Source organism: Monodon monoceros, unplaced genomic scaffold, assembly GCF_005190385.1.
Source record: "Monodon monoceros isolate NGI ecotype Baffin Bay Population unplaced genomic scaffold, NGI_Narwhal_1 Super_Scaffold_15, whole genome shotgun sequence".
NCBI classification, from domain to species: Eukaryota; Metazoa; Chordata; class Mammalia; order Artiodactyla; family Monodontidae; genus Monodon; species Monodon monoceros.
Genome location: NW_021703771.1, coordinates 55114816 through 55136123, shown reverse-complemented (window position 1 = coordinate 55136123; position 21308 = coordinate 55114816). Strand labels below are relative to the sequence as shown.

At 36.9% G+C, this 21308-nt stretch overlaps 1 protein-coding gene across 1 annotated transcript in view; it reads left to right on the top strand.

Moving 5' to 3' along the window:
- The window catches only part of PTPRK (protein tyrosine phosphatase receptor type K), a 572439-nt gene that overhangs the window by 210219 nt on the left and 340912 nt on the right, over nucleotides 1-21308 (top strand). The window contains exon 3 of the mRNA XM_029223468.1: nucleotides 6710-6981. Within this exon, the coding sequence (XP_029079301.1) occupies nucleotides 6710-6981 (272 nt within the window). The remainder of the gene's footprint in view (nucleotides 1-6709; nucleotides 6982-21308) is intronic.

Here is a 21308-nt window from a genome sequence, read left to right as displayed (position 1 = left end):
CTCTATCCAGCGGTCCTGATTATGGCTTCTTAAGCTGGCTGGGCATGAAATTATATTAGTGTTCATTAGTGTTTCTGGCATGTTCTTTGTTTCTGCTGCGAAAATCTCACTCAGGGCCAAGAACTAACTGTTTTGCACAGTGTGCTGGTGTTTTGGTAGCTATTCAACATGGTCTTCAGAACACACAAAAATGCTTTTCTTATTAAGGTAGAATATTACTTAGCCTTTGGACTTGGACTGAACTATACCATTGGCTTTCCTGGGTCTGTACTTCTCAGCCTCTGTAATCACGTAAGCCAGTTCTGTCCAATAAACCTCTTTCTTTCTGTGTGTGTGTGTGTGTGTGTGTGTGTTCGTTTGTTCCCTGATGTACCTTGATCAATACACCCTTTATATTAATACTGGTGTAAAACTATTCAGTTTTTTTGATTTTTATTCTCCAGACATCCAACATCCCAGTAAAGACTTTTGTTTTATAGAGATCTTTAAACCATGCAGTGACTGAATGAGGAAGTAGATTCAATATAAATAAGTGCACTGATAATGTTCTCATTATAGCATGAAGTTAAAGAGAATTGTGCATATTAAAATATAGTGATTCTTCATATGTAGTCCAGGGACCACTGTGGGTCCTCAAGACCATTTCAGAGGAGATGTGAGGTCAAAACTACTGTCAATATAACACTAAGATACTCCCTTTCCTTTTTTCCCTTTCATTTTCTCATGAGTGTATGGTAGAATTTCTCAGAGGCTACATAATGTGTAATATTACAACAGATTGAATGAAGAAGTAAAAATGAGAATCTAGGTATCTTCTATTAAGTGATACATAAAGAGATTTGCAAAAATATGCCTCCATACTATATTTTTTGGGAAAATGTAGTAATTTTTCATAAAAATATTTTATTTTGGTTATATATAAGGGCTTTATAACAGTAATAAATGTTAACATTTTTGTCAGAGCCACTCGTATATATACAAAACCTTCTCTTAGAGCAATGGTTCTCAAACATTTTAGTTTTAGGAGATCCCTTTTCCACTCTTAAAAAATATTGAGAATATCAAAGAGCTTTTGTTCCTTTGAGTTCTTGTCTATCAATATTGACCATATGAGGAATTCAAACTAAGAAATTTCAAAAACATTTTTCAAAAAACATTTTTCAAAAAACATTTCAAAAAAAATGTTTGTCTCCTTCTCACTCATTCAGTCATTCAATTAACCAAAGAAGTTCTCATTGAACCTCTACTATATGCAGAGTTGTTGTTTAATGCAATGTCAGTTCATTGCTAAGCTGCTCTAAATCTACCCTGCAGTACCTGCTGTATGAGAGTGGAGCTTGACCCTTTAAGCATTTCTCCTTTGTAACTAGCACAATGTTAAGCTTTGTCAGTAGAGGGTGCTGAGGGGGCATTTTAGAGGGAAGGAGCTTTTCCTCTTTTTTTAAAAAAATGTTTTGGCTGCATTGGGTCTTCGTTGCAGCACACAAGGTCTTTTGTTGTGGCACGCCGGCTCTCCGTTGCGGTGCACGAGCTTCTCTCTAGCAGTGGTGTGTGGGTTTTCTCTCTCTAGTTGTGGCACGTGGGCTCTGTAGTTTGCAGAACGTGGGCTCTCTAGTTGAGGCGCGTGAGCTCAGCAGCTGTGTCACATGGGTTGCCCCGTGGCATGTGGGATCTTAGCTTTCTGCCCAGGATGGCCCCCGCGTCCCCTGCATTGGAAGGCGGATTCTTTACTACTGGACCGCCAGGGAAGTCCCTGGAGCTTTTACTCTTGACTGAACTTTGTATTTTTGTTTCTTCTTGCTGGTCCTGGCGTAGCTGTACGTCCCCATTGCATGCAGTGCCTCATGAGCTTGCAGCCCCAGCCCTGGCCTGGTGACTACCTTGTCCTGTCCTCCCAGCATTCACATAGCTCACTCCAAACCCTTCTATGTGGGAGCATTTCCTGCTTACCCTGCAGGTGTGGATCAGCTCTAGACTGAGTGACCCAGCAAAGGTCTTCACCACCGAGTGGGCTGCAACCACACCTTCTAAGGGGATCTGATTCTAGGCAGCCTCACTCCCTTTTCTACATTTTTTTTTCTGCCTTGGGTATTGTGGTTACCTTTAGAGTTCTCTTTATACTTTTAAAGTCTCTACCCTCTTGTAGTTAATAATTCTTTATATTATACTTTTACTGTTACATTTACTGTGTGACTTCTCTCTTCTGATTGGACTCTGAATGAATCACGTGCTTTCTAAGAGAACATTATTACTATTCTGTGGGAGATAAATGTTCCTATGTAAATTATTTAAAATTTGTATAAGAACATTGTATTGTATAATGAAGGGATAGAACCAGAAAGGCAGAAACTGTGTATTGGGGCTGAAGAAGAATAGTGAGTAAGAATTGGCTAGGGGCTGAGATGAGGGGAGGATTTCTTATAAAAGCATGAGCCTGTTCTGGAGGAGAAAACTGGCATGATATGTGGAGAAAATAGTGAGTGCTCTTTCAGTTTGGGGAAGCTGGTTTGTGAAGAGAAGTAGTGGGAGGTAATGTGGAAAAAGTACTTTGGGGCAAGATCATGGAGTGTGGTCAGTACTAAGCAGAGAAGTAGAAATTTCTCTCTGCTTACTTTATAGGGAAAATTCAATGGATATTGAATAGAACTGATTTAATAAAAATATTGGTAATGTACAATAAAGGAGTTTTAGGAAGAAGTATGGAAACCTATATATCATTCATTATTTTCTTAGCAATTAATCCTATTGTCTGTGTTACTATGTTTTTCCTAGAAGTTTAGCTTAAAGATAAAATTTTCATTAATACAGAAAATCAATTGGGCATTATTTGTTTATCTAGATATTAGACTGTGGTGTTTGTGAATATGGGACTTGTTTTCTTTGTGTCTTCTTTTAAATAAAAACTGCTACTTAATCTAAGTACTTGCAGCCTCTCTCTTTTTTAATGAACTGAAAGAAATGAGAAGTTCCTGGTTTTTGTATTGTGTGTTTTTGAAAGTCAAGTTGCTGTTAATCTGTAGGATTCAACTAGGATTTATTTTTAAAAGGCAAAAAAAACAACAACCCTGTGTTTATTTCCTAAGTATTTATCATTATTGATTTGATGTTCCTGATGTAAGATAGCATTCATGTAGTCTTTTGTTTTTTTAGCATACGAATCTAATGCATGTTCATTGTAGAACATTCAGTGAATATATGTGAACAAAAATAAGAAAACAGAAGACAAAGTACAGCTTCCCCCCGATAGTGCAGTTAACATTTTGCTATGTATTTTTTGTTCTTTTCCAGTCATATGCATATTTATGTGTACATATGTGAATACACCCACACACCTACACAAATGCATTTTAGTATAAATATATATTTTCATAAATGAGTATAATATCTTATAACCTGCATATTTTACTTAACATATTATATCTTCCATTAAATGGTTTTAATAATATCATTTTTAATGACTTCATAATTATTGATCAAACTATTTTATCATAATTTTACAAATTGCCTCTTATTGGACATTTAAATACTTTTGCTTTTCTTTATTTTAAACAGTGTAATGATGAGATAGACATCTTTTTTAGGCTATATCTTTGTACATATACATGATTATTTTGCTAGTGTACATTCTTAGATTTGGAATTGCCAGACCAGAGGGCATATATCTTTTTATAAAGGTTTTTGATTCTCATTGGCAAATTACTTTACAGGAGGGTTACACTTTAAAAAAATTATAACCATTTACATTTTTCTCCTCTGTCTTAAATGATATATTTGAGAACTCTGTTGTTCAAGAGACTGTAAGGAATATTTGTAAGGCCACACTAAAGAAGTTACATTGATTAAAATTAGTACGTTATATGTGTGTGCACACAGATGTTTCATTATTAAGCCTTGAGGTAGCTAAATTACAACTGAATAGAACTAAACTCATCAGAAATCTAAGGGATTAGTTAGCTGATAACAAAACAATAGTAAATAAGCTTAAATTATAACAAAAAGAATGAAGGAAGTACGTATTACACACTTGCTTGACTCTTCTGGTTGGTAGCCAGTTATTCTGGGAGTCTGTGGAAGTAATTTTTAGAAGTTGATAAGAATAGCATAGTGTTCTCTATGTTTGGGATGATGGAAGGGAATCTTGTGTCAAACAGGCAGCTACCTCCATGGTGCCTAGGGGGTAAATTGCCACTCTTTGAAGCCAGATGGCAGAAGGATTTAGACGGCTTTTTGATGCTGGTGCTTCTTCCTTTCTGGAACTGTGAAATAAATACATATTATTGCATAGCACTCAGAAAATGTAGCAATAGTCAGGCTGCATTGAAAGAAGCCCATTTAGCAGAAACACTCTATAGAAATAAAATATCAGCACTTCTAAAAATTTGTTTAACTTGCACCAAATGCCCTTGAAGTGCTGAAATAGTTTGGACAAGGTTTTATTTTGTGGCTTTTGTCTTTCTAATGATCAAATTGATAATTCCTACAAATTAATTTACTTTGCTGATCCCATTTTCTTAATAAGAAAATTATTGTAGCTTAAAAGTGCAACTGGCTGAAAATTGCTAAATGGTCTTAATGGTAAATATCATACTATATAATTAAAATGTGAGACAAAACATTTTATTTCAAAGTTTATTTTACAATGGAAGAAAATAACGATTTGAAAGCCTGTAAATCATTTAGAGAGCACTACTTTAAAATTGACAATCAGAAGCCATAATTGATGCAGACTTATAAAAATAATTAAAACCCACTACTACCATAATATGTCAGTGAAAAAAGTTGTAATAGCGTGGAGAAATAGGTCACTAGGTTTGTGAAGAAGCTGAGGCCCAATAACACGAAGTAACTTACCCAAGATCTCAGGGCTGGTCCTACTTAAAAGCCATAACCATAATTGATCTGTTCTGCTGTGGCAAATATGAATGACATCTCTGCATTTCAGCCATGGACTTCAGAATGTGAGTATAACCAAGAATAGAAACATCCTGCTTCTATAAATTGTGCTGGGATCCAGGATATCCTAAACAAAAGAGAAAGACATAATTTCTTCAAAATATACATGGCCATTTTATTCTGTTAATGTGCAATCTGCGAGAATCAGGGGAGAACAAAGGAGAAAAGAAAAGAATTCCAGGTTACAAGAGAAGATGAGTAGTGGGAAAAAGGAAGTGAAAGTAATGTCAATTACTATCCCTATAGTAAGTTTATTCTGTACTTGGCTTGGTAACTGACAGTGTTATCACATGAAATCTTCACAAAAGTTCTGAACCGTAAAGTACCACTGACCAGGAATTAGTAAAATTTAAAATTTCGGTTTCTTCAGTAGTTGAAGCCCTCTTATCTGCTGTGATTTTAACTTGCTATTGGGGGTTAATTGAACTAGTTAGATGGGTAGTCAATGAGTGTTTAGTGTGTCATGGCAACAGTTACTGTGTTTTAAGGAGGAGACACAGAGGGTTGATTAAAATTCTTCAAGTTCATCCGTAAGAGAGGTCCAAGTGTAACACTTGGTTCTGTAACACTGGGTTCTGTAACACTACATCTAATACATTTTGGTTAAAATTACACCCTGGGGAAAGATATTTTACAATAAAATTTGTGTTCTACCTTAAGTGTGATAAATGGGTGTCATTACTTAAAATGTAAATAGTTACATTTTTGTGATACATGTCTTTGTTAAAATCCAAAGGGACATGAGAAAAACTGGTTGTTTTTCTGAAGAGGTCCTAGGACTAATATCAGCAGCTAATGTATACTTAGCACTATAGGACTTTGCCTGTCATGCAAGGAGTGTGTGTTTGGGGGTGGAACTATGAGGAATTGGGAGGTTGAGACTTTATGTTCTTTGCCTCCTCATGATAGATTACCAATGAATGTTTAAGCCAAAGGTAGTGGAGTAGATTAGTGATTTTCAAACCAGATTTCTTGCAGCTCTAGAAGAGCTTAGGGACTATTACAGAATTGGGGACAATAGCAATGGTGATTAGCTGACAGGTTAGTGGAGGAGGGTTCAAGTAGGTGAATCTACTGTGTCTCAGAGTCTCAGCTCTAAAAGTTTTGGCATGTTAAACTTCAGTCCTCACACTTACACTGCAAAGTATCCATATTCCCCGAACAAGTCCAGAGTTCTAGTACATTGCAGAAGGTCACACAACTTGCATAAATGATAATCTTGGGATCTGAAAGCAGAAATGATTCCAGTGCCTGCACTCTTAGCCCCTCTCTACATTAGTATTATGAATGGGGAAAAGGAAAAATACACTCCCTATGTAAACCAGGCCAATAACATATTTCTTTTGTTTGTTTATTTATTTTGTTTGTTTGATAAAAGACCTTTGTTTAGCAAGACTAGAGATTATTTAGAGTGGGATCTGGACTTGAACCAGGCTCTACATGGTCTGTTTGACTTAGAATAAGTTACTAATTGTGCCTCAATTTCCTAATTTGTAAAATAGGAATAATAACATGTTGTGAAGAGTAAATGAATTTGTACATGTTATGTACTTTGAACAATGTCTGTTACCCACTATAAATTCAATTCATCTGCCTACTTGTTTGATACCTTTTTATACCTCTGTTCTGGAAGATAGTCTTTTAAAATTAAATTTAATACTCAGAATAGATTAGTATTTTAGCTTTCTTTCTATTATTATATTTCCCCTTTTGCTTATATATCTATCTAGCTTTATTTTATGTAATGTCATTTCAGGTTCCTATATGATAGTGGATTCTTCAGATCATGACCCTGGAGAAAAAGCCAGACTTCAGCTGCCTACAATGAAGGAGAACGACACTCACTGTATCGACTTTAGTTACCTATTATACAGCCAGAAAGGGTTGAATCCTGGCACTTTGAACATATTGGTTAGGGTGAATAAAGGACCTCTTGCCAATCCGATATGGAATGTGACTGGATTCACAGGTAGAGACTGGCTTCGGGCTGAGCTAGCAGTGAGCACCTTTTGGCCCAATGAATATCAGGTAATCACCTGTTCTTTTCTGGTTCATGCTTTGATGTCATTGGATCTCACTGTGTATGTAATACTTAGAGGTAAATACTAGCCCCATAGGAATGAGAGATTGTTTCTTTAGCTCTCCTCCAGTGCTATGCTTGAGGAAATGTTTGACTACATTGGCACAAAATCTTCAAAGTAGGGAAAATATTTCAACATATGGAAAAATGTAGTTTAGGTACAAAATTTGTTGGTTGTTTGGCAAAGAGCTGCTTATTGACAGATATATTTCTATGTCTCTGTTCAGGAAGAAATAGGCTTTTTGAGTTGAGTGTACGATTCAGACTGGATTGGTTTACTGGCTTCTTGAAGATAACATTTGAAAAATAAACATGAAATAGTGTTTCATGAAATATGTTATCTAAGGGGGAGGCATTTTCAGTAATTTTAAAATATTTTTGTCAATTACATGGAGTATAAAAATAGGCAAACAAAACGTCACCAAGAATTGAGTGGGGGACAGTTCTGACTTAAAGGTAGCACTAAAGAATTTTAGTAAGAGTTTAGAGTCTTCATTCTAGTGATGAAGTGAATGCTTCATGCCATCCCACTGCCACTTGACTGCCTCTAATTACTTATTATTACTCATAAGTCTCCCTTACATGGCCTATCATGGCTTCTCCAGCCCCAACTATAAAAAAAAATAAGCAAGCAACAAAAAAAGTTGTCCACATGTCTTTGGATCTTTTTCCCCCCCAGAAACGTTTGATTTAATTATGAGTAAACCAGACAATGAATAGTGTCAATACCTACATTGTGATTTGTGTGACAGAGTTTATATGGTCGAACCAAAGAAGTCCATTTACCAGTTTGGAAAGTCGTTCAGTAATCTTCATTGTAAGGTTCAGGACCTGGTAACAGAAAGTTACCTCTTCTGAAAGTTCACTTCTGTGTTAGATCTTGAAATTTAAACTTTTAAAAGATTTGCCTGTTCGTAGCTTATTATAGAACCTAATGGGAATGAGTTTATGTAAAGGTATATTTTTTATTATTGTCGGTGAGTAATTTATAAGCTAATAGTGTTATTTCTGCTTTTTAAAAAAGCATGTTAGGCTTATCTTTATTCCTGGGAAGAGGGGAGAGGAAATCAATGCATTCTTTTAATTGCTTTGTTTTGAGTTGATTTTTTATTTTATTAAAAGTCTCTTACTTCATACAGGTAAGGTTCTCCATTGAGGGTTATGTGTCTATGAAGATTTCAATGGATTTTTATTAGGTACTAGTTGATTCCATTATTCCTGAACAGAAAGATGTTTCTCTTCAGTCCTGGAGAGCCATCTGCTTCTTCAGGGTGCATAGCTCTGGGCGGGCTGCTTATGTGGTAGGTGAGTGGGTGGAGGTGTGTGAAACTAATGCTAAAGCACTGAAGCAAGATTAACGGGCGCATCTGTGACAACAGTGGATTGATAACTGTCATTGCTGGGTCACCCTTACAGCACATTATCATCATACTGATTTCTTTAGAATCTGCTAACATAACACTAAAAAGAAAAAGCTCTGATTCAGCAAAATAAAACTGTCCACAGATTCAGCCTCCTTAAACTAAATTAAAGCTCAGATAACAAATCTAGCAAAATTATTAAAAATTTGGGTTCTGGAGTAAGGTTGCATATATTCAACCCTGTTTGTTGTTTGCTACCTGCATAGATGGTACATTAAAGAATCAAATTGTTAGTTGCATCTTTGAAAATAAAACCTATAGAAGTAGATTTTGATAAATCCAGCAAATAATGTATCTGTGGTATCATACGGCTGATCCTTTGTAACTAAGAAATGGCATGCATGTAATTACTTTTTCCTATTTTTTTGCTAAGATCTATCTTTGAATTACTGATATTAATAACATTTTCTTTTTTTTTTACCAAATTGTAGTTTCTATTTTATTTTATTATTTTTTTTGAAGTATAGTTGATTTACAATGTTGTGTTAATTTCTGCTGTACAGCAAAGTGATCCAGTTATATATACATATATACATTCTTTTTTATATTCTTTTCCATTATTGTTTGTCACAGGATATTGAATATAGTTCCCTGTGCTATGCATTAGAACCTTGTTTATCCATTCTACATGTAATAGTTTGCATCTGCTAACCTCGGACTCCCAGTCCATCCCTCCCTCACCTCCCCAATAACATTTTCTTATGGCACAGATTTCTGGAATGTTAATTTTAATGTTGAGTTATAGTACCAAGAGCTGGATGAACGCTTCTTTGTTCAGTCTCATTTTGCATGACAAAGCTGCCTAGGTTACTTGTACCTGTGGTATTTTAAAGCAAACAGTGCAAAAGCAACCTGTGCAAGTTTCAGCCTGGCTAGTGAGATCATTTTGGAAATCTTTTGTTAGAGAAAATGATTGCTAAATACATAGAACCTGTGGGTAAATATCTCTTTGTTGCAGACTGAAATTTGAGCAATAGGTCATTTCTTAAGTGATTACTTTGCTTCCACATCCTTTTCCCTAACTTGCAAAACTTAACAATCAATGAGAGCAAATAACAGAGCAGAATATTTTTTATTCATGTGCTTAGTGCTCAATAAATTACTTGATTGATGTTTTCATCGATTTTGTCATTTAGATACCTAGTGGTATCTGTATATCAGTAAATTAGAAACAACTATATTAATGTAGCATTTTTGCTATTAGGAAATAGCATGAAAAACTTTTGACTATTGCTTAATGCAGACTCTTTATGGATTTTTAAAAATTAGAATATAGCCATTGCAATGTGCCATGTTATAAGCCTACTCTTTCATTCTTAAAGAAACACTGCATATTTTTAATGTTCTCAGACTCCAGATTAAATATAGTTATGATATTCATAGATATTGTTCTCCTTGGTTCCACAGTTTACTCAGCTTCTCTTCTCCAGAGATCTTACACTCTTCAAACTTGTTCTTTAACCTCTCATTTTTCTTTTGTGTGTCTAGTGAAGACTCCTTTCTCTTCTTTGCTTGAGACATTCCTTATCTGACCACCCCTTTGGTACAACCCCTTTTCACCCAACTTTAGCAATAACAACAGAAGCAATCAAAAAGAAAGTAGGCTGAGAGAGCTCCTACCTTTAATTAGTATAGGATAACTTTTGTATGAAAACCGTGATCCTGGGAGTGAAAACAAAATACTCCTTACAAGTAGCTCTTCTCTTTTCCATTTTCCTGTTGAACTAAATATCTGAAAAAGATATAGCACACCTTTGGTGTGATTTTCCCTTCCCAGAGATTCCATCTTAGCAGATGACTAAAGAGAAGATTGATGTGGTAATTTAATTACTTAAGCTGTGGACTGTTCAATAATGAGGAGATGCCAGTTTTTAACCCCAAGAAACTTAACCTCTGATTTGAAAAAGAAATACATGAAATTGTGAAATGAAGGCAAAAATGATTTTCTGAATAATGAATTTTGGTTACCTGGAAGATCAGGATAAGGGTCCTTGTCTCTGGGACCAGCCATTCCTGGGCAAATGTTGACTCTACTATTTAGCGGATGTGCAGCCTGGGGAATATTCCTTAATCTCTTTGACTGCAGTTTCCTCATCTGAAAAATGAGGATCACAACAGTACCTACCTCACTGGGTTGTTCTGAGTACTGAATTAATACACAGTGTTTAGAAAAGTATCTGACACATAGTAGAGGTTTACCATAAATTAGGTTGACGTTATGATGAATAAACAAAAAGATTGTGAACTCTATTGGATTTAATAAGTGCTCAGCATTTTCTTCTATTGTGAAAGCATACTATTCTTTTCTTTTTGAACACAGTTTTTTTTTAGAGCAGTTTTAGGTTCACAGCAAATTCGAGAGGAAGGTACAGAGATTTCCCCATATACCCCCAGTTCCCACACATGTATAGCTGCCCCCATTATCAACATCTCCCACCAGAGAGGTACAACAGAAGAACCTCTATTTGGTACAATAGATGAACCTATATTGACACATCATAATCACTCAAAGTCTGTAGTTAATTTTAGGGTTCACTCTTGGTGTTGTACATTCTAAGAGTTTAGACAAATGTATAATGACATGTATTCATCATTACAGAATCAGAGTATTTTTACTGCCCTAAAAGTCTTGTGTGTTCCACCTATTCATTCCTCCCCATCCCTACTCTCTTTTTCTTAGGTTTTTTGTTTATTAAAACATCTGATTTTTTGGCACATTATTAGCATGAGGTCACACCATGCTAACCTCTGGGGATATACAGGTAAAGTCCTTCTTCTCTTGAAGCTTACAGTCTAGCTTGGCCCTGTAGAAGATAAAAATGTAAATCAGATGTAGGGTCTGCCTTTAAGGAGCCTAGTCCAGATGGGAAGGTGAGATATATGTAGATAAAACTTTGAAACAATGTAGCATTATTAAATGACTTAAGAGGGGCAGATCTAAAATGTAGTGGGGAAAATGAAAACAAAAGACTTGTTTCCAAAGTAATTTGAGGCAGAAATGGGACTATAATTCTTGTTGCTTGATTTCTCTATTCCTAGATTAGTTTGCTTTCCTCCGTACCTCATTGTTTTTGTTAAACCACCATTATTTGGAATGGACACTTTCTATAGTGAAACACAACAAGCAAATGTAAATTGCATTTATGACATAAGCATTGCAGTGATACAACTAATATATAAGGAACTGTTTCTCACCTGTGTCTTCAGAAGCAATAGATGTCTTTTTAGCTCAGTATACTAATTATAGAAAGTATCATATTACATGTATTTTATTTGCCATGGTTACAAGTTGCTAATTCTTCCTGTTTTTATAGGCCTTAAGTAAGTACTGTAAATTTTTTAATTGCTCTAAACAGAAGTAAAAAGAAAAACAGCAACCCAAACATTATGAGTTATTATCTCAGTGTTAAATTTCAACTGAAGATCAGCATACCTCTAAAAGTGTTATTTTCTCCACTCTGGAAATCTGACCTGTCTTGTATGTGTAAAACTAAAATTCTGCTCTTGGATTAAATCCATTAGTTTCTTACTGAACAGTGAGGTTGTTACCAAATGAGGCAGGCAGACATAACTTCCAAAACTATTAGTGGAAACCTAATCTGCTGGTTTCCATTAACTGGGTGCACATCATTAATCACAAAAACGTTGCGTGATGAAAACTACAGGGGTTTGGCCTGAAATTGGAAAGTGATAATATAGCTGAATATGCCTTTTTTTTTTTTCTTCACCTCCTAATTCACTGAGAAATAAATGCTGAACTTTTGCCACCCATTTTCTTCTTAACATTTTTCACTGGTTTAAAAAAATGTAAGAACTGGACAAGCATGGGGTCTTTTGTTTTTGTCTCCTTTTTAAAAGTTTATGTTAACATGCATTGCACTGATATTTTGGCAATGGAATGTTTGTTACACTCCAGAGATACTACTGCTTTGGATCCAAGAAGATTGGGACTTAAACCAAATGACTGTTTACTTAAATAAAAAGTCTCTAAAAGATGGATCTCGAAGGATGGAGCTGAAGTTACAGCATGCTCATGAACCATCCATGCAGAGTGAGGAAAGAGGATATCACTCCTGTGCCATAGCTCTTGGAATGCTCCCAATTTTTACTGCTCTTCATCCAACCATGTAGAGCCCCACTGAAGAGAGGAGGGTGGCAAGATTTTTCTTTTGTAGATGGATTTTCTTTCCTAGTCTGCTTGAGCTGCCATAACAAAATACTATAGACTGAGTGGCTTAAACAACAGAAATTTATTTCTCTCATGGTGTGAAGGCCAAAGATCAAAGAGTTGGTCTATTTGTTTCCTGGCGAGAGCTCTCTTTCTGGCTTGCAGAAGGCCACCTTCTCCCTGTGTCCTCACATAATGAACAGAGAGAGCTCTGGTGTCTCATCCTTTTCTTATAAGGGCACCAGGCCTATTGGATTAGGGTCCCACACTTTTGACCTCACTTAACCTTAATTACCCCCTACAGGCCCAGTCTCCAAATACAGTCACATTGGTGATTAGGACTTCAACACATGAATTTGGTGGGAGCGGACACAATTCAGTGCATACCACTAGGTATATCTTACAGCTGTAACTTCATTTGTAACCATTATAAATGACTCTGGCTCATTATCTTGTGTGACAATATTGCAGATATTATTAATTTCCTGTTGAATAGTCATTCTACTCACTTCTTTCCACGTTGGCTAGGTACCCTCCCACCTTACTTACTTTCCCAACTTACTTTGCAGGTAGCAGTGGTCATGTGACCAGCTCTGGCCAATGAGTTATGATGGAAAGTCAGCTGGGAGACTTCTGGGAAAGGTGTTATTCCCTAATTAAAAAAGAGATACATGTTGTTGCATGAGAACATGATGCTTGGCACTACTGCAGTTATTTTGTAACTCTGAGGAAGAAGATAACTGAGGGTAACAGAGGAAAGTATGGAAGGAGCCAGTGTTCTACTCTCAGACAAAATAATAACACCAGCAACAATAACAATAACAATAATAACTTTCAAAGCAACTTTTAGTTGAGTATTCTCCTATGCAGCCCAAAGCATCCTAATATATCATGTCACATCTTTGTTGACCTTTCAGTCAATCCCACCTCTCAACACATGTTTGCAGATAGCACATGTGAGACATATGGCAGAATTAAAAGTATACGTATCTATCTGTGAATGAAACAATTAATATTTTTCAGTCCATTTGCAGGGAGAAGACAAAGCTATATACCTGAAAATGTAAATAGGACTGTAATAGAATGAGTCAATGACTGAAGGGAGTAGAAAGAAAGGAAGGAAGGATAATTTGTTGAGTGTCTACCATGCGTAAGACACTGAATGGATACTTCCATATATGTCATCTTTACTTTGTTTTAATATTTGATCAAGTGCTAAGTGAATGTTTCTTATCTTCATACATGGACCAAGTTGCTGGTTATTAAGTGGTTGAAATTATTCCCCTTTTCCTCTTGACTAATTTAACCTTGCTTTTAAAATTTTGGAATTTAGCCATATCAGTGACATCTGAAGTTAACTAACTTCACAACTAAATAGGCTTATTTTAGTTCTGGTAACAGTAATTGCCTAACATGGGCATTTTGGCTCATTTTTACACTGGCACCATACCTTCTGTTTGATAGGCTGTTAACAAAGCAGCTTTTTGCTGCTCATTTTTACTCTTAATGTTTCCTTATTTGTTTCATTTAAAGTACTCCAAATAGGATTGAAAAAACTTTCACGTTATTATAGTCATTGTTTTCTTAAAACTTATCATCCTATGAGGATGACTTCTCTCTGTTTCCTGACGGTGATTTGCTTTTATTATAAAACAAAAGTTCCTTTGGACTCTGTTTGCAGTGATTCATTGATGAGACTTACAGTGTGTAAACAAATGTAAACAAATGAAAAAAAGAGTCCTGTTAACACAGTAATTATTGCAAGCAGATGACAGAAGTCTGTTGTTATTCTACTAAATCATACCTGTTTTCATTTAGTGTAGCAGGAGCTGTCAAGTGTCCCTTCACTAATTCTTTTTTTTTTTGCGGTACGCGGGCCTCTCACTGTTGTGGCCTCTCCCGTTGCGGAGCACAGGCTCCGGACGCGCAGGCTCAGCGGCCATGGCACACGGGCCTAGCCGCTCCGCGGCATGTGGGATCTTCCCGGACCGGGGCACGAACCCGTGTCCCCTGAATCGGCAGGCAGACTCTCAACCACTCTGCCACCAGGGAAGCCCCCCTTCACTAATTCTTTTGAGAAATATTTCCATGAAATTAATGCACTTCCCTTTTAATAGCAGATTGAAAAATAATGAGCAGTAAGCAGAGTTAGGCAGTGTTTGTTCACCTATGACTTTTTCTTAGGAGTTTATTTCATCCAAGGGGACTGGGGAAGACAGATGCTCCAAAGGGTGGAAGAGATGCTCGTACCTCGCTTGCTCACTCACTTGCGTTCAGCCCAGCTTGTTGAATCCAAATTAACACACTACTGATTCCTTGTTTTCCATACCTCAGTATCCATTAATTACATACATTAATGGGCTGGTCTTCATATACCAAGATGAAAAAAAAAAAGGTATACTACTGGGGTAGGATTCCTAGCCAAACACACAAAAATGTAAGAACCATTTCCTTCTAATCCGTTTAATCTGACAATGCTGTACCATTTATTAATGCAATACCATATCAATGGGAAAAATATAGATAACAATTTAAAATCAATTCCTTGTTCAGTGATTTTTGTCTGCTGACTTTGATGGTTAATTGGAATCCACCCCCCCCAGGGGCTTTTAATTTTCTGTCCAATCTGAATTTCTGTGCGACCTCTTTGTCCATTTCCATGTCAAAGACTGATTTTTCTTTATTTTAGATTGTACGTGGTGTGTAACAAAATATCGCTTCCTCAAGGGAAAAACAAAACTAAGCTGGGTGACATTATGTTTTTACCTAAAATTTAACTTTTCTGCTGTGGTGATTTCAGTTTCCATTCTTAGAACATAACGGAAAAAGGAAAGGTTGTAATTATCTATTTTAGCATAAGCTTTTCAATTGAAAGAGTATGGTAGGGAGGAAATATAAAGGAAATGTCAGACATATTTGTACTTCGTATCTAGTTTACTATTCCTTTTGATTCTTCTGTTGTTAGTTTCTCTAGTTGTGGCAAGCGGGGGCCACTCTTCATCGCGGTGCACGGGCCTCTCACTATCGGGGCCTCTCTTGTTGCGGAGCACAGGCTCCAGACGTGCAGGCTCAGTAGTTATGGCTCACAGGCCCAGTTATTCCGCGGCGTGTGGGATCTTCCCAGACCAGGGCTCGAACCCGTGTCCCCTGCATTAGCAGGCAGATTCTCAACCACTGCGCCACCAGGGAAGCCCCAGGAATTTAAATTTTTGAGTGAGTTATTTTGTATTACCCTATATATTGATTAAAATTATTTTATGTATTTAATAAAATATTGTCAAAAATAAAAAAATAAGGTGTATAGTCATAAATTTATACCAAGTAATAATTCAATAAAGTAATAAAGAGTGGAAAATTTCTAGCACCTAGAGATCAAAGATTGGTTCAAACTTAAACATCTTTAGATCCTGGAGTTTTGCAAAAGCAGCACAAATATAATGCCTGGGAACAGATACAGCGATTCTCTGGGTTAATATTTATTAAAGGACACTTTTGGTTTGGTTGTGAAATTCAGTATGTTAAACTTACGAAAGAATGAAGTCAGTTTAGCCCCATAAATATCAGAGTGAATTTCTGTCCTGTTTTTGTTTTGGTTTCTGTTTGTTTTCTTTTTCTTTTATGTTTTCCCCTCGTATTATCCACCCACTTCCTTTGGGGAGGGGTAGTTACAAGCAAACCAATAAATACATAACCAAATAACTATTTTTTGAGTATGTCTATAACATTAGGTTTTGTGATATGCTGCATGAGAAGTAGAAGTAGATGGTCTCATTTTTTTATGTTGGTAGAGAATAAAGTTGAGGTCATTTTATATATTGGGTAAAGGTTTAAATTAGAAGGCTTTTGGTCTGTGTTCAGTCCCAGATCCATTGATCATCACGTCCTTGTTCACTGAGTGACTCTTTTGTGTGACCTTTTGAGTTTCAGTCCCTACAATACGGGATGATAGCTAGTCTATCATCATGTTTTATGAGGTAATGAAAGCCTCAAAGTATTCTCTTTTTTTTTTTTTTTTTTTTTTTTTTGCGGTACGCGGGCCTCTCACTGTTGTGGCCTCTCCCGGTGCGTAGCACAGGCTCCAGACGCACAGGCTCAGCGGCCATGGCTCACGGGCCCAGCTGCTCCGCGGCATGTGGGATCTTCCCGGACTGGGGCACGAACCCATGTCCCCTGCATCGGCAGGTGGACTCTCAACCACGGCGCCACCAGGGAAGCCCTCAAAGTATTCTCTTTAAAGCTCTTATTTACAAATGAAAGGTACCAACTAAAGCTAGCAAAGTGAAAAAGAGATAGAATTGAAAAGATTTGGGATTCTGTCACAGCATGTTAGGGAAGTATATCCAAGCCTGAAGAAGGTAGGGGCCCCGGAATAGCAACAACAACATTGACTTTCTCTCTGTATGTCACTATGAATGACTCATTAATTTATCCCTTTCACAAGTATTTATCAAAGCAACCTAATCTATGCCAAGCACTATTCTGGCTGCCGGGGATATACAGTTCTGAATAAGTCTCAAGGTTCCTATTCTCCCAGGAGTTCTACTCTAGGGGTGGGAGTGGGGGGGGAACAGATAGATAAATAAATGAACAAAATATCAGAATGCAATAAGTGCTAAAAAATTAAAATAGAATAATGTGAGAATTAGAGTTCTGGAAATGATCTTGGACCAGGTGGTTCAGGAAAAACTATTGGAGAAAGTGATTTTCACCTGGAGAGCTGAATGGCAAAAGGGACCCAGGCACACAAAGATCAGGGAAATGCAGCAGAAACAGAGCAAACAGCTAATTCAAGGGCCTAAATTTGGGGAGATTGGCATCGTGGAGGGACAGAGGACAGGTGGAGGAGTGGTCAAAGGAGACCTTTTCTAGGATGAGATGGGCAGGTTCTAGTTATGTGGAGCTTTGTCATCCAAGGAAAGACTTTCAACACTTCTAAAAAGATTTCTATAAAGGGATTCTATTTACTCATTTTTGGTCTCATCTTGGAAATGTTCCAAATATATATTCTTCTTTAGTCTTTTCACTGCTTACTCTCCAGTCACAGCTCTGCTTGTGTCCCCTCTTAATGGTAACAGTTCCCTGTTTCCCTTGCCTTCAGTTCTATTATAAATCAGTTACTTTTGGGGGGATGCTGTTTTGCTGATATTGACCTCCTCAGAGTTTGCCAGTGTTTCCTTTAAAGTCAAAATGTTTAGCCTTCATTTGAGGTCCGTCATAATTTAGCCTCAGTCAACTGCTCCAATCTCTTTACCATTATTTTTTTACAGGCACCCTCTGCTTTAGTCAAACTGCAAGATGCTCTAATTGTTCTTTGGGCACTTTGCATGTGTATGTGAATGTAAACATGATAGATATATATATCATATTTTTATATATATATATATATATATATATATATACCTTAATATATAAATATATATACTATGTACCTTATATATAATATGTATACCTTATATATAAGTATTATATAATATATATTATATACTATATATATATACCTTCTAAAATGCCTTTGTTTCTTTCTTTGCCTCGCCCAGGTTCTATTAATCCTTTAAGACCCAACGTTATGCCCACTTCTACCATGAAGCATTTGTTAGTCACTTCAGTTCTCCTTATATCTGTATTGCTTACATTGCTATTTAGACATTTAGCTTGTAGTATTTCAGAGAGTTTTATGTTTTGTGCCCCCAAGTGGATTATAGAACCTCTTTGAAAATGGACCAGGTGTGCCATAAAGACAGTGTTAATATTTATGTGGTGCTTTGTATTTTGAAAGCAGTTTGACAAATTAAAAAAAAAAATCATCTTCACAGTAGCATTTTGAGGTCATTAGGAAAAGGAGAACTATTTTTATTTTAGAGATAAGGACTGAGAGAGGATAAGTGACTTGTTTAAGGTCATGTTGCTAGTAGAATTGAGTTAGGTCCCCTAAAGGTAAATTCCAGTTCCTCTCTTATGTATCAGGTTGTCTGTTTGTTTATTGATAATGATTTTTCAGTCTCAGTCTCAAAAGAAAATTTGATTTGCTGATTAAATATTAAGTGATGGGATAAGAGTAAGGTTATAGTTATTTCACTTCCATGCAATATCTCAGGAAGTTTTTCCTTATTATTATTTGCTACTATTTCTTTAAAAACATTGAATATTTTTATGGTTTGTCTGTCAAGAATTGATTGGATGAAGTAAGCTGAACACTTAAGGGCCAGCTCAGAACTTTAGTGGATTGGATTTCAGTTCCTTTCCATAACCAAGTATTTATTGAGTTGTTACTACATGCTTGGCACTAATCTAGGCTCTGGAAGAAAACAAACAAGTATGAAAACAATTTCATACCTTTCTTTAGGGAATATAGAGTCCAGTCAGGAAACTGGCCATGTGTTGACAAGTTTGGTGGTAGGTGATGGTTAAATGGGGTTCTGTTATACAGTTATCTCTAATTTTATATATATTTGAAAATGCCATAATAAAACAATGGGGAAAAAAATCTTCTGAGGGAGATGAAACTTCCATATTGGCGGTCTTGTATTGTTATTTAATTAAATGGCCAAAGGAGTGAAGAAAACAATGCTATTAAAGGAGCTCCAAGAAGGAAGCAACACACAGGCCCTGTGGTCAGACAAAAATGGAGTGGGATCTGAGTATGCAAAAGCAGGAGTAAAAAGGGGTTTAGGTTTCCTCATTGCAAGCCATAGATAGCGCCCTCTGCTGTCAGAAATGAGAATGATCATATTGTGTGAAGGGACAGCCACACTGGTCTGGCTGAAGTGGAGGGTTTTGACCTGAAGAGGAGTGACAGATGATGTTGAATCGGTTGGACCCTATTATTCAGAAGTTTCCAAATCCAGGTGGTGAGATTGGTTTGTTAATTTGACTCCTAGCTGTTTGTGGACCACTCAGAAAATTCTAATCAGCAGAGCAGCGTGATGACAGTGATGATTTTTAAAAGTCATTCTTTTTAAGGCTAAGCTCAGCAGATCAAAGGTGGACCTTAGCTCAGCATTTGCTGGTTATCCCCACACTGCTATTATTCAAGCTCCATGTGTTCAAATCAGACTCTTGAAGTTGTGATGTTCGACATTTTTGCATGAAAACCTGTCGGGGGCAAGGCATATTTTTGTTATTTAGCTCCCTTTCTGCTAGGTAGAAATTTATTTATTATGAAAGGTAATCAGATTTTGGCAGACAAACTCACATTTGAAAATAAATGTCTATTCAAGGATTCTGCCTTTGTCAACAGAATTGCTAAATTTTGTTCATTTAAGCTTATTCTTTCCACTGGGATTGCAGGGGAACTTTCCTTTATTATAAAGGATGAAGGCTGTCCAGGTGATGTGCTTCTCCATCTGCCCGTTAAGTCCTTAATCTCCTACAGTGGGTGGCTTCTAATCCTTTATTTGCTTTATGTACCAGTGGTTCCAAGTTGGACAAGTTCTGTGTCACATATGCCAACAAAGTAAGTTTCCTTGTGCCGTAAAAGGGCATGCTATGACCCAAGATCTCTGGAAAATAAAGTGGCTTGCTGTTCATAAGCGGGCCTGCTGGTTTTAATACAACCCAGTTAGTAAATGGCATTCGCTCACTATACAACCAGGAGTGCCCTATTGATTGGCGGCAGGAAGCTCCTTGTTCACGTTGAGATTTCCTTTTTCAGAGTTGCTAGCCCCTGAGAATTGTCAGTGTGCTGCCTTTGTGATGCAGTGAAAGGTCCTTTCTGCTTTTTTTCATTGCTGTTTACTTCTCAGTTTGGAGCCAGCTGAGTTATTGAGTCAAGGGCCTGAGTTATAAGGCACAGAAGTTTCATTTTTTTTATTTACTTATTTTTAAAATTATTTATTTGATTGCACTGGGTCTTAGTTGTGGCTCGCTGGCTCCTTAGTTGCGGCTTGCTGGCTCCTTAATCGCAGCAGTCAGGCTTCCCACTTGTGACGTGGGAACTCTTAGTTTTGGCATGCATGTTGGGATCTAGCTCCCTGACCAGGGATAGAACCCGGGCCCCCTGCATTGGGAACATGGAGTCTTCACCACTGCGCCACCAGGGAACTCCCAAGGCACAGAAGTTTTAAATGAGTTTGTTTTCGGATTTTCCTTCGTCAGGGTTCTTTTTGGAAGAAAGTCAAGCAAGTAATTGAAGAGGCAAAGTTATGCACTGCTTCTTAGTTATCACTCTACTACCTTAAATTCAGTGGGCTACCTTGTGAAGAGGTTATGCCCTGAATTGAATTTCAGCTTTGAACCCCGCTCTAGTTCAGAGAGCGCTCACGTTGCAGAAACATTCTTCTCACTTCAGAAACGTAAACCTTCCTAACAAATCATCTTTACACCCGGTGAGATCTTTTATCTATCAGCTACCTTATGTGATAACTGGGAATCAGAAGGACAGGCACAATCCATTTCCTCTGTTCTTCAAGTAGAAGCCCATAAAGAGTATAACTAACCTAGTAGAGGATAGTGCTTGTTAAGACAGGGGATAGCACACTTAACTTTAAAAAAAGAAAGAAAAAGAAAGCGTTGTTCCTCGTCCATTACTTTTGCATCTCCGATTAGCTGTCATATAAATGGATGACACTGGTTTGTAGAAGCAGAGAATGGAACTTTTTATTTTATTTTTTCAATCTCATTGCCACTACTAAAACGACAGTGGTTAGGGAGATTACTTAAACCATGATTTGTGATCATATTGCCTGGA